The sequence below is a fragment of the Myiozetetes cayanensis genome, unplaced genomic scaffold (genome assembly GCF_022539395.1).
Source record: "Myiozetetes cayanensis isolate MyiCay16 unplaced genomic scaffold, myiCay2020 scf1, whole genome shotgun sequence".
Classification (NCBI taxonomy): domain Eukaryota; kingdom Metazoa; phylum Chordata; class Aves; order Passeriformes; family Tyrannidae; genus Myiozetetes; species Myiozetetes cayanensis.
Genome location: NW_026086604.1, coordinates 105,777,994 through 105,791,889, shown reverse-complemented (window position 1 = coordinate 105,791,889; position 13,896 = coordinate 105,777,994). Strand labels below are relative to the sequence as shown.

The window sequence follows — 13,896 nt, the reverse complement described above, 5'->3', positions numbered from 1 at the left end:
TTAGGTCATCGTTTCTATTCCACCACCATATCAGCAGAAGGCAACTCTCTGGCATCTGTTGAAAGGCTGAAAGCACGCCTGCTACAGACTCAAACTGAACTGGCAAGTTCAAAGCAAGAATATGAAGAATTTAAAGAGCTAACCAAGTGAGACAAAACAGTGTAGAATTGTCTGTAATTAAATGTCTTTAAGTAATTATTTATATTGATTTTTAAAAGTTAGTCTCAGATCTTGAACATACACTCAAAGTTTGTTCTTTGCAAAGAGAGGACCAGGTTAAGAGCAATGGCATGCACACAGAATGTACTCCTGGTGAACATGGTTCCTTCCAGACTAGGGAACAACCATGATTCAGTCTGAAGGCATGACTGCACTGTTGCAGATTTCTTTGTCTTTTCCAAAGCTGCTCTTTATACTCAGACACACCAAAAAAAGAAAAAAATGCCTCACAACATGCAGGAGATTGGACATACCCTGAAATTCTGATAGTTACTTGCTTAACAACACAGGTAGAGTTTGACTTAGTTTCCACATTGAGCAACTGTTTTTCAGTAACTGAATTGTTACAGATGAAAGCAGTGACAAGAACTAAGAGTTGATGGTGTTCGGGGAGAATAAAGGGGTATTTGGGAGTTTGTTTTAGTGCAACAGTACTTTTTAATATAACCACTTCAAGAGCGCAAGTTTGAGTCACTGTAAATGTAGAATCCAAGAACCCCAGAAAGTTTTGGCTAATCTGTTGGTTAATGTTTTTGTCTCTACTTCAAAGATTTTTTTTTAAGAAGGCAGTAATACCACTGTCTTGAAACTTGTTACTGAAACAGAGATTAAATTCAAAGTAGCGAAAAGATATGGTGTCAGCAGTACATTTATGTCCATTTGCTTTGACATCTAAACATGAGATAAAGGTCTACTTTGTCCTTACTAATGTAGTGAAGAATTTACTGTCATTATTCTTCTTGAGGGCAGCACAAGATAATGTGAAAGGCCTGACTAATACCTTCAGTGTACCTATATTCATATGCAAGTGAATAAAACATGACTTGATTAACCCCATTTCTGAAAAATTCAGGCCTTATTACTGGAGATACAAGAAAAATCATTGCATTTCCAGCAAATGTAATGCAAACCTGGAAGGCAAAAGGGACCTGATTTTTTTTTTTATGTATTAATTTTTAGCTTGTACCTAACATTGTTGCTTTTTATTGATTTTAGTGAACTTAGAGTGTAATTTGAAAAGCATCAGGCACAAGATAGTTCCATTTTTGCCTCCCCACTTTTTTTTTCCAAAGTAGCTTTTAATGTTCTTTTTGCTTACTCAGGCAATTGTACAAATCTGTATTTTTATTCTTAGATTTCTGTGCATCAAATCCTACGAAGTTCATAAATAATAATTTTACAGCCTACTGAGGTTATCAATTCAGCAGTCCATCAATTGTCCCGTATGATTAATTACAGTGGTCTATTTATATCTCCATATATTAATTACTTTATTTTCCTGACCATTAAATATATTCCTATTTTATGTATTTCATGTTTTGTGCATGTCTTGCTTTCTTGATAGTATGTATGCCTTTTTTTTGTCAATTACTACATTTTCATAGTGGAATTCAGTCAAACACAAGTGTGCTTTTAAGCCTACAGAATCACTAAATTACACTAAATTTTGAACTTGTTTCCAGTTTCAGAGTAACTGGATGCTTAATTTTACATGCAAGTGTAACTATATGGTGTAAGTGAACTAGTTGAGCATAAGAACAATTTCACAAAAATCAATGTATGCTTATTTTTCTGCTGTGTAATATCAGTCAGAATTAAACTTAAGGAACTCTGTTCCATAAGTTTTGTTGCAGATGCCCAAAAAATGAGGGAAAGTGATAGAACCGCCAGAAGATGAAATAGCAGGTTTCCATTTGTCTGTAGACTTTGACTCTACCATTATGTCAGTAATGCACAACTATCACAGTAACAGCTTGTAACTCTGCAAAATACCTAATGAAAATTATTCCTAAATTTCTGCTCAACTGTTGGATTTCAGTTAAAGTACTCTTGGAGGGCAAAATAATCTTAACAGAGCAGCACTTCCAAAAAAAAAAAAAGTCTTTAAAGGATTTTCTTTAATCCTGGCAAGCTCCAGTTCAGACTTCTCATATAACTGGATAACATTTTTAAAGCTTAAAACCATATTGGTATGGGTGATATCACTTTCTCATAAAAGGAACTGCAGAGCTCTCAGCTTATTTCTTACCGTGTAATGGATTTTTTTCTGACATGTTTAGTTATCCATCTGCTTGTTTCATTATGCAAGCGCAAATAAGCTTCTTAGCTTTTTAATTTTCTATACATTATTTTTACTTTTTAATACAGAAGGGATGACTTTCTTCTCAAAATAGTGCATTTCAGTGTTTGGGCAAGAGTTCAGCTGCAGTTTGCTCACTGGCAATGCTGCAGCGTATTCTTGCTGATGGTAGGGCGTACTGCTGGAATAGTTTTGACAGTAGTAAAATACTTCCTAAACAGGAAGAAGCATATGGAACTGGAATCAGAGCTTCAATCCCTTCGCAAAGCAAACCAACATCTTGAAAACATTCTGGAGGCAACCAAAGCACACAAGCGCCGAGAAGTGTCTCAGTTGCAGAAGCTACATAGAGAAAGCCTTAAGGTATGAGAATGAGTTTATTTAAAGCCACACATACTAACTCCTAAGTTTTATGAGAATACAGGCAGTCATTTGTATGATCCCTTAACCTAACTAATGTTCTGGAGAGTTCTCCATATGCGATAAACCAAATAGGCTACTTGTTGTTCTGAAGTGTTAACTGAATGACTTGCTACTGTAATCAGATGACAAATCTGAACGAGTGGTAGTGGTTTAGAACTAACCACTTCGAGCATTTTATTTCGTTATTCTGCTTATAGAACTATGAAGTACAATACTAGACAAAGGCTTGATTTAAATTTACAGTTAACGTAAAGACTTCTTTGTAATCTTTATAACAGAACATAACCACTCCAACTAAAGCTTACCAGCTAAGGTCTCGTCTGGTGCCGCGAATAAGTCCAGATTATAATTCTGAAGATTTTCAGTGTTCTGAAGAGATAATGGATGACATTCTGAAAGAGCCAGTTCCTCCAGAGATGAGTGAACAGGCATATGAAGCCATTGCTGAAGAGCTCAAAGTGGCACAGGTGATTGTTCTGAATAAAAACTGAAGTGTCTATATGTGTAACTTTATAATAGGGTGGACTTTGGCATGAAATACTTTCCCCTCACCAATTATATTTTAATTTGCATGGGAAACTGAAGCACTTCATGAATACTTAACATGAAACAGTTCTCTAATTACACATTGTACTTGAAAGAGGATTTACAGCAAAAATACTGAAAAGGATTTGAGAGTTGAATATCATAATAGTTTAAGATATACACAACATTTTTACTTTTTTAACCTGATAACTTGTCCCTGAGGAGTCCTCTTTATAAGTCCCTGTCGACAGCTACACTGGGAACAATACCCAAACTTAATATATAACACGGCATTATTTTAAGAAACCTACCACGTAATACTTGCCCACCATTAATATTGATTTTCTTGTAATGGGCAGTTTGTCACGTAGAAGAGCTCTACAAAGTTATCTGAACTGCTCTCTAGAAGCTGGAAATAAGTTCAGTGCATGTGAACCCCTGACAGAACAACCAAACCCCCTCTTTGATTCTTACTGTAGTGCAGAGAACCTGTAAGGAATTTAACTACTGTATATTTTGAATAATTTCTTTTTAAAGCCTTATTTCTCGAAGATAAACACATGTCTGAAAAGTAAGTGTTTATAGGATTCAATCCTTGTATTCCCTGATGGATTTTCCTGTGTTTTGGCAGTTCTGTTTGAAATAGGAGAAATCAGCTACTTGAGATACCAGTTTATTTTTTGAGTGTTCTGTTTTCTGTTGGTTCAGGTCATAAAAATAGAAACTTGTTGACATTTTTATATTTAATATGCACAGACTGCCATATGGCATGTGAGAAAAAGTGGAAGATGGGTGCTCTAAATTTAAGTGTCTGTTGTGTCACAGGAGCAACTGAGCACAATGCAGACAAAGCTGGATGAAGAGGAAAGCAAGAATTTGAAACTCCAGCAGCATATTAATAAACTCGAGCATCATTCTACACAAATACAGGAGGTGAGAGAACAATATAATTCAAGGCTCATTTAACAATATAATACAGTCATACTGCTGTGTTGTCTAGGGAGGTCTTGCAATGTTCCTTGCATTTTGACTTTTGAAAAATTTACATAGCACCTTAGCTCAGGGCTGTGCAGGAAGACAAGGACTTAAAATCACAGAATAGTTTGGGTTGATTTAAAGGCCACCTAATCCAACCCCGTTGGAGTTGGACTGAGCAGAGGACATTCATTTAACATAACACTGCAGGTTTGAGTTGGGTTTTGTTGGTTTAAATCTTGTGATTCTGGACCTGCTTTATCTGAAATATAAGCAAATAAACTCTGTTGTTCTTGGGTTTGGCCAACTTGATGATTTCTGGGAAACAACATTAGTAACAAGGAAATTTTAAACTTTGGAATGCTGAAAATACTATTTGTCTCATTTGGAGCTACCTATCAAATATTTATAAGTCCTGCTTAATCGCTGGGGTTGATGATAGAAAAGGAAATGAGGTCTCTATTCTTTTCAGATCAGTCTCACTTCTGATAGCTCTGTTCTGAGATCTCACCTCCTAAGCTGTGGGTTGCTTTTAAATGAAATTTTTAGATAAGGTAATATCTTCAGTTATATAAATTATTTTTTCCCTTGGACTTGTATGGATTTCAGAGTCACCAAATAGGGATTTTAAAGAAAAATGTGCCCTGCATTCATAGTCAGGGGATTAAATGCTTTAATACATTATTACATTATTTTTACAGTTGTGACTTGGCCACTCCTACACTTCCTTCTATTTAAAAATTTTACTTTTCTTCTCAAGCTTCTTTCATCTGAAAGGAATGACTGGAGTAAAGAGCGCCAGGAGCTCCTCGAACAGATAAAATCACTTGAAAAGCAATTTCAAGACAGTCAAAGCAAGGCTGATAGTAAGTCTATGTAATACTGAAACTTCATAAAAACTTTAAAGGTGTCTTATTGAATCAACAATAGCACATGCTGAGTAATTATTTGGGTTGTTAGGCATACTGGTTTGATTTTTTTTTTAAGAAAACAACCTTTCATACTTGCAGAACATCTTTGTTTAATCTTGCACAGCACAAAATTCAAAATGGCTCTCTTTAGTCTGTGAAGTTGTTACAGGATACAGTATTTAAAAAGAAAATATTAAATTAAAAGAAAGGAAAATCTTCTATTGGTCTATGGAAATGCAGTGATATTGTCTGGAATGTTTTTGATTAACCTTTACTTCTTAAACTAGATGTTTCATTGACCTTTTCCATTCACAAAGCCCTTTTGTGTGTGACTTGCAAGGTTAGTTCCACTGAAAATGAGCAATTTTGTAAGGCTTTCCCAGGAGGCTCTGTAGCATTACGCACAGTTTTCCAAATAACATGAAAATTATTTGGGATTTTTTTGACAGTATTAAAAAGTGAAGTCCATGACTTGCGCATTGTCCTGCAGTCTGCAGACAAGGAGCTGTCTACTGTAAAATTGGAATATAACGCCTTTAGGGAAAAGCAAGAGAAAGAAATGAGTCAGCTTTCTGGTAGACATATGGATGTACAGTTCCAGCTGGACAGTGTGAGGTATGTTGGCAGTTTGGTAAAATGCCTTAACACCCTCTCTGAATGCATACAGTGATTTAGTCCTTGTCTCTTGCATCTGAACTTTACATGCTTTTTTAAAGTTGTTTTGTGTTTGTTTATGTCCTATGTCCCTTATTTTTTTTTTTTTTGTGCTCAGTTCTCCTATGCTTATTTCAGAGTCATGATGGGGAGGAACCATGGTGAAATTAGCAGAAAGAAATTAAATGAGGCTACCTTAATTTTGCTTTACTTTAGCATTTTCCCATTAAGTAGGATATACCTATAAACTCATTGCTCTCCAAAATTTAAGTGGCTGAAGAGACAGAGTTTGTCAGTCTGATCACATGAATTAGGTGACATAACGATGCTGCTCTAAAAATACAAGCAGAAAGAAATTCATAAAAAACAACTGAAGTTTGATTATTGAAACTAGAAAAGCTCATTACCTTCTCTGCAATAATTGCCATTATTATTGGGAAATGAAAATCAGCAAGGTTTTGAATCATTAGCATGACTTGGTTATGTTGGCTTCTGTTGTTGGGTTTTGTTTGTTTGTTGTGTTTTGGCTATATGTTGGGTTTGTTTTTTTTATCTTGGAAAGCTTAGCTACGTTTTGCATTATAATAGATTGTGAAAAATCAAATAAAGTAAATTTTCAGTGCAACAATTTAGAGAGAAATAACCCAAACTTGTCCAGAATATATAAAGATTTTAAATGGGATAAATGACCTAAATATCAGCTAAGCAGATTTTGATACTGAGGGTTCTTCTAGCAGAGCCTTTTGCCCAACAACTGCCTAAAAAAAAAAAAGAAAATTTTTTTAATCATGAACTCCATTAGCAAGACACAGTGGCTGAAATTTCAGTAGAATTTTGTAAGAAGTAATTTATTTCTCGGGATCAGAAAAAACCTTGTCTACCAGTGCCACTTCAATCTCCCATGCCCTTCAGAAATTTGGCGTTTCTGAGTTGAAAAGAGAGTTACCATTTTTGTCAGTCACTCCTTTCTAAAATAACTGTGCTCTGTATATTATTTGACAGTTTTAAAGTACAAGTGATTGTGGAGTATTTTTATAATGACACAAACCTTATCAGAGTTTTTGTTTGTTTTTTTTTAAATAAAGGCTAGAACATGAAAAGATTCTTGAAGAAAAAGCAAGTCTGCAGGATGACTATGACAATTTGCAGGAAGTAACTAAGTTTGAGATGGATCAACTGAAGCAACAACTTGAGGACAGAAAACAAGAAGCAGAAGCAATGAAAACTGAGCTTTGTGTAAGACAGTCGAGGGTTTCAGAGGAGTTCATTATACCATAGCCAGATTGTTTAATTCCTGTTTAATTCAATTGTATCATTGATACAGATTCCACAGTAATAATAGGTTTCTTGGTGCTTTCTTTTGGAAGATGTACCCAAAACCTTTTTCCAAACTTGGTGCAAGTTTTCTGCAACCGTAGGCTACAAGAAATATCCAATAGCATCATGAAGTAGTAAGTTTTTAGACTAAAGAAATTGCCCTGGAAATGTTAAGGGAGATGAGTTAATTAGTAAAGGAATAAGGAACTTCTTTGAAAAAGAATCCTGACATTGAAATGCTGAGATGACCTTTCATCTCAGTGCTAGCCAAGACTAGCCTACTTATTCTATCTTTACAAAGTAGTTTCTTAAAAATTTTCATAGTGGATATGATCTTGTTAAAATGATCTATGGCTTGTGGTGGATCACTGTCCTGCAATTTAGTTGATGCTGTCCTTGAAAGCCTGTCAGACTGCAGTGACTGCAAAACAGCAGTAAGGTTGCTCAAGGGCTTTTGCAAATGATTTTGTCTGCTTTTCACAGTGTACATATACTGTGCCTGCTCAGGAAGCTTGATAAAACTTTTCCTTTTTTTGGTGTTTAAAGGAATGCTGACAGACTGAAAATTATTGATATAAATTCCTTATTCATTTAGTATTTTGAACAAACTTGGAATTTTAAAAATGCCCCTAAATTATTCTAAAATTGAAAATTCTAATTTCTGCCTTCACAACCTTAGATATTGAGGAACATCATAGCTTTATGAAATTATTATCAATGGCAGGTAAAAAGAACTAATTACCTAATATGAATAAGAGTTTACTTTTGAATTTGACCAGAACAAAGCTAAGGATCTTTCTGTTTCCATTTAAGGTGTGGGGGGTAGGCAGGTTTCAGTCATCTTAAGAATTTATTTAGATTTTTATTTTCTTTAGATTATTTTAAAGACCTTTTATTGTAACTTCTTATAGCAACATATATTTTGATATTCTAGAACCTTTTTCACCTTCTGAAAACAGAAAAAGAACATAACGAAAAACTAACATTGCAATTACAAGAAGACAAAGAAAACAATTCAAAGTAAGTTTTAATTAGTGGTGGGGTTTATTTTCCTTTGACTGCATTGTTTTGGTCCCATGCTATGTTTCGTATTCAGATGGGGATCCTGTTTGTAGAGGTGTATTTCCCCGGGTGGTTGACAATAATTTCATAATGGGCTTTTTTATTTTATCCAAATTAGAACAGCACTTCATTTTAATGTGTTCAATTAACATGACAAAAGTAATTTTATTGCAAGTATAGATCTTCATATAAAACTAAAGTTCCACTGATAGCAGTGTAACTAAACTATTGGTCTTTTGTATAGCACTGAGCAGGTGATTACTGAAGAACTCTTAAAAAAAAATTAAGTGCAAATAAGAATAAACCATATAAGAATAAATCCCATGACTTGAATTTGTTAAAGCTCTCATATGTTTTAATTATATTTCTCACTAGAAATGTTTTCTTTACCAGGGAGCTCTTGAAAATACTTGAAAAAGCACAGGTGGAGAAACCATTCTCTGAAATGGTGACACAGTGTGAGCAGCAGGTACAGCAGAAAATCTGAATATTTAAACTGTGTGTTCATGGATTTGCTTGTGCACTTTTATTTCTGTGCTGACTGTTCCATTGATTACCAGCAAAATAAATGTAGAGTGCTCAGGTTACATATCATTTTGTTAAGCTACTGCTTAATCATTCTATTAAGGTTACCAACTTACTTCCTTCTTTTTGTTTGTTTGGTTTTTTTTCCATTATTTGAGGCTTTACAAAACACACTTCAAAGGTAATAAAGATTCTCCTTCACAATACTATTTCCTCTAGGAAGCAAAAATCAGGACATTGGAACAGGAGCTGGCTGCTGCTGGAGAGACTATTGCTTCCTTGAAGAAGACAAATGATACAGATAAGGTTTAGGCTTATTTCTGCTACTGGTACAGGGTTTTGTGGGTAACTGTTCTGTAGCAGAGTTGAAAGCCCATGATACTAAGTAATTTTGTGCTCTTGGGCAATCCTGGCTGTGTATAGAGGTTAAATAAATCCTGCCTTTCCCTAGCATGGAGTTTCAAGGGAGATAGAAAAACTGGTATGCATTCAGAGAAAACACAAATTAACTGAAGATTAAACAAAAAAAAAAAAAATCAAGGTAAAGCTGTCTACTGGATAAAACATTCAATGCTTAAACAATGCACAATTCCCCTCATGATTAATAGGGTGTTCCAGTCAGTGCCATGTTGTAATGGACAAATGGAAAAGGGAAGGAATGTGACTATGTGTATCTATAAATAAAATCAGAGCACTTTTTCATGTAAAGGCTGTTGCAGTGTATGAGGAGTTCCCCTAGTGCAAGTATGTATCCTGTCTGTAAAACAGGCATAAGGAACCACATAGTGCGTTTACTACCCAGCATGTTGCGATGATAAGTCTTGTTTTTTGCATGCTAAAACCAAAAATTTGACATGTATAAGGTCAGAGTAACCTGGTATTGTCAGTGCAGTGTTATTTCTTGAATGTGTCTTTTTCCATTACAAGCAAATGTACCCTTAAAGTGTGGTACTTCTGTTCTCCTATTAGAAACCCACTACAAGCCAATACTAAATCAGTGAGCCAGTGTTCTCTTCTGATGAGCACAGCAGGTTATTTAATTCTTTATTTAAGTGCTAGAGCAAAAGCCAATGATTTAGCAACAAATTTTCTGTTATTCCTTTACATGTGCAATTTGAGGCCTCATTTTCATATGATTGTTTGAAATTTGAGATTGGCAGATTATATACCAAAAAAAGTCCAGTAACACATTATATAGATTTTATATCTATTTTATAGGATTCTTTTTTTTTTTATGTTTCAGGAAGTTGTAACTGACTTGATGAAACAGATCCAGGAGCTGAGGTCTTCAATTAATCATAAAACTGAGTCCATACATGGGTTGACAAGAGAGCTCAAGGATATAAATGTATGTTCTGTCATTTTGAAGGACATGGTATCGTTCTTTAGAAATGACATGTCTTATCATGGGTCTCAAACAATATAACTTGCTGTACCATTTTAGAAGGAAACTTCTTTGTTTTGACATGTTGAAATCTTCTGAACATTTTATGCCTAAGGCTGTCTTGAAAACTGAACCCTCTCCATGTGGTGGGTAAGAAGCCATGTCTCTGAAGGGACCTATTCACATCTTGTAAACTACACTCAGCTGACAGTCACATTTAGATTTTTCTCAGAAACTGGCAATTTAAAACCTCAACAATTGAAGCTGAATTATAAGTTTATTTTCTGAGGGAGTGAATTTTTATGTTGCTGATATTACTACCTTCTACATCTTAAAACAAGTATAAAGAACTAAAAATGTGTATTTGAATAACTGTAAATAAATATGATGCACCTGATTTATTAAAATAGGTCTGGTTTCCAAACTGGTGAAACAACCCACAGAATGCTTCAGATTATATATTATGTGTGAACTACAAAGTCAAAAGGTTCTACAGACAGAATGTTGATGAGACAAATTTCTATATTCGGTTATCTTTTAATAATGGTTTTAGTGTGTAATATGTATTGTGGTGGACTAATTAACATTAAATTAATAATCTTTTCCTATCATTCTGACAACTAATTTCTAAAAACATAGTTTTTATAATTTAGCAAGTATGATATATCATTCTGGTTTTATTCACTGACAGATTTCTAAATGTTTCTAATTGCCATAGGATTTGTGATGAACATTTATTTGTATTATGTTTGCCATCTTTCCTTGATAACATGTTTCCTAAAATATTCTAAAATTTGTTTTAATGTTGTTTTGTAGTGCAAGTATAATATTGTTCTGGCTGCAAAAGAAGAAAGCAAAGGAATCATAGAGGATCAGGAAAAGAAGATTGAAGAACTGAAGGAAGCCTTGGAGGGAAGAGAAATAGCTGATAACATTGAGGTAAAAACATTAACACTGGTGTATTATGATTGTTTGTTTAACGAGACCAATTGGATGTGGGTTTGCTTAAAATATTCATGTAAAACTTAACCTCATTTTAGTTCAAACTATAGCTAGTTAAGCTGTTCTTAAAAGAATTTTTCATGAGATACCTGACAAATTCTGTTAAATTATCACGTTATTTGACATAAATATTTTATAAGCTACTTCATAAAAGCCTATGCTGAAAGCCTGGTTTAATTTTGCTAAGGCCACTAAGGAATCATCAGCTGAATTTAATGGCAGCTTTAGATGATGCAACTGAGAAATTAAAATAGTTGGAAGAATATATTATGTTTAACACTATCTCCTCCCCCACTGCTACTATATGCAGTAACATCTTTTCTTTACTCATAATTTTAACTAAAAGCTCCACCTGCTGGAAACAGATTTAGGATGCGTTGTTGATTCAGCTGTTGGATTCCCTTTTAAATTTATATCGTTCTTTAACTCTTTTCTGTTACCGCTCTTACCCTTATTTTGATGAACATGTCCATCAGTCAAAACCACTAGCACCTCCTTACAAGTAATTTCTACAAGATCATCCATCATTAGATTTGCTAATCAATCATATGGCACCAATAAAGTCTTCCAGAGAAGTGTTTGTTTCTCAACACCCTTTGAACACAGTGGAAATCTATTTAAGAAAAAACAGACTACATTCATGATTTATCATATCTAAATGTGACATTCTGGAACCCAAAACTGAGTTATCTGCCAAAGGGATCACTTTGGGTTTTTGTTTACGGTTGTTTTTTTTTTAACTGAAGTACTAGTTCTTAATCCAGTGTTATTCTTAGGTGTATCTGGCTCCTGATAAAATCATAGTGTTTCTCCTCGACTTTGTACTTCAGTTACTAATTTCTTCATGCTTTCTTGACTGGACAAGAACAACTAATCCAAGGTAGCATTTGAAATACCAAGTTCAGTTTCTCCTTCTAGGTTAATGCACCTTGTGTAGGCATAATGCCCCATCAGATCGGGTGGGAGAATAAATCCAGAGGTATCTACAGAATTTGAGTGCTCTAAAAAAGCTGTAATTGCTTCAGCATGGATTAAAATCTTTGTGTTATTTTCTGGGGATTTTTTTATTCAGAGAATTGTATCTCTTTTTAAGTACACATTATGCTTTAAACCTGTGGTTGATTCCAAAGATCTTCCACAAGAACTGTGACTATACTGTGGGAAAGTTCTTACATTTGTTCTGCAACCAAGACTATGGATATGAAAACACGCTAAAATAAGAAATTTATAGATGAACGCTTGCTACAATTCACGATGAAAAAGTAGAAGGAAAAGAGATATGCTTGTAGCTGTTAACAATCTTGACACCAATGACAAAACACCTGACAACAAACTGACTTGGAGTAATAACTTTAACATTTCTTTCTTTACTCATCCAATGACTTAAAATAGAGAGACCTTCTGTGTGAAGAATTGCGTCATACCACTGATCAGCTGATAAGTCTGACAGAGGCCTCCAAGAAACATGATTCATTGCTCCAGTGTGCTCAGGAAGACATAGCAAAGAAAGAAGCTGTAATCCAGGAACTTAGGGAACAGGTAAAACAGAGAACTTTTGATAATTAGCTCATTGAGAGGGAGCTGAGAAGTTTTTGCATGTAATTTTACAGCATCTTGTACTCTTGGTGAAGAGCAATGCTCCTTGTAAAAGCAAAATAGTAGTCTAAAAACTTCTGAACAAAGGCTAGGTAACTTTTACATGTTTCGGAAATGATGTCTAGAGATAGCAGAGTAAAATTATCAGTACCTGTAACAACTGAGCAACCTGATTGTTATCAGCAATGTCATCTAGGGGACTACTTTTTCCTCTGTTTATCCACAAACAATATCATTATCTAACAGACGTAAGTGTTGAGCTCTATAAATTACGTAGTCTGAGAATGATTTGGAGCTTTTGCAGACTAAATAGCTATGTTAAGCTTTTGTCCAAATTTTAGCTCTAGTTGTCATAATTGCCATAGGGCTATGTAATATGTGCTGGCAAAAACTCTGGTAAGTTATTATTTGAAAGAGGAGTTCTTTTGTCAAGTTAGCATATTCTCTTGGGGGAAACTGATCAAATCTATACCACAAAAATCTTTGTATCAGATCATGTTTTGAGCAGTAATATGTGCCAACAAAATTCATAATAGTTTCTTCTGTACTAGCAAGCCCTTTGAAACGTAGATCGTGTTAGTAAGCCAAGAAAATAAATAGCAACACAAACAAAATTCAGATTAACTACACAGTATTAAGTATATAATGTATAGATTCTTTCAAAAATGCCTGCTACATACAACTGTTGAAAGTTTAACTTTTATTAGCTAAATATACAAGAGTTTGAAAATTAAGTTTAACTTAATCTAAAATAACTTAAATCTGCTCAAAATAGAGATCTGGCTTCTGTTTTCTTTCCTATTTTGTGTTTATTATGAGCTAATTTAATTCTTAACTGGTGTTTCTGTTAGTTGGACAAAATGACAGAGGAACTGGAGAACAGGAAGAATGAGTATGAACTAAAAATGAAGCAAATAGATTGCTTTGTGGACTCATCTTTAGTAACATTTTCTCAGGTATGGCACTTGTGAGAGAAACATGTTCGTTATAATGCCTGTTAAAACACATGATAAATGACTACAAACTTTACAGCATGGCTTCAGGCTGGAACCAGTAATTACAGTGTATCACGAATGGTCAATTCCCAGTCACATAGTTTGTAACTTAATTGTATTATTGATGACTTGTCTGCCAGGAATTTATTAATATATGTCTCCAATTAAGTATTAAAACATATAACCAATACATATGGCAAACAGTTCCTTACTAATAGTTTGTCTGGT

At 34.3% G+C, this 13,896-nt stretch overlaps 1 protein-coding gene across 2 annotated transcripts in view; it reads left to right on the top strand.

The window, feature by feature from the left end:
• Positions 1-13,896, top strand: part of KIF15 (kinesin family member 15) — a 35,830-nt gene that overhangs the window by 15,107 nt on the left and 6,827 nt on the right. For both annotated transcript variants that reach the window (XM_050313768.1, XM_050313757.1), the window contains exons 15-28: positions 5-146; positions 2,521-2,662; positions 3,001-3,189; positions 4,073-4,180; positions 4,983-5,088; positions 5,583-5,748; positions 6,873-7,023; positions 8,039-8,124; positions 8,560-8,635; positions 8,911-8,997; positions 9,935-10,039; positions 10,892-11,014; positions 12,470-12,616; positions 13,525-13,629. In XM_050313768.1, coding sequence (XP_050169725.1) covers positions 5-146; positions 2,521-2,662; positions 3,001-3,189; positions 4,073-4,180; positions 4,983-5,088; positions 5,583-5,748; positions 6,873-7,023; positions 8,039-8,124; positions 8,560-8,635; positions 8,911-8,997; positions 9,935-10,039; positions 10,892-11,014; positions 12,470-12,616; positions 13,525-13,629 — 1,733 coding nt within the window. The remainder of the gene's footprint in view (positions 1-4; positions 147-2,520; positions 2,663-3,000; positions 3,190-4,072; positions 4,181-4,982; positions 5,089-5,582; positions 5,749-6,872; positions 7,024-8,038; positions 8,125-8,559; positions 8,636-8,910; positions 8,998-9,934; positions 10,040-10,891; positions 11,015-12,469; positions 12,617-13,524; positions 13,630-13,896) is intronic.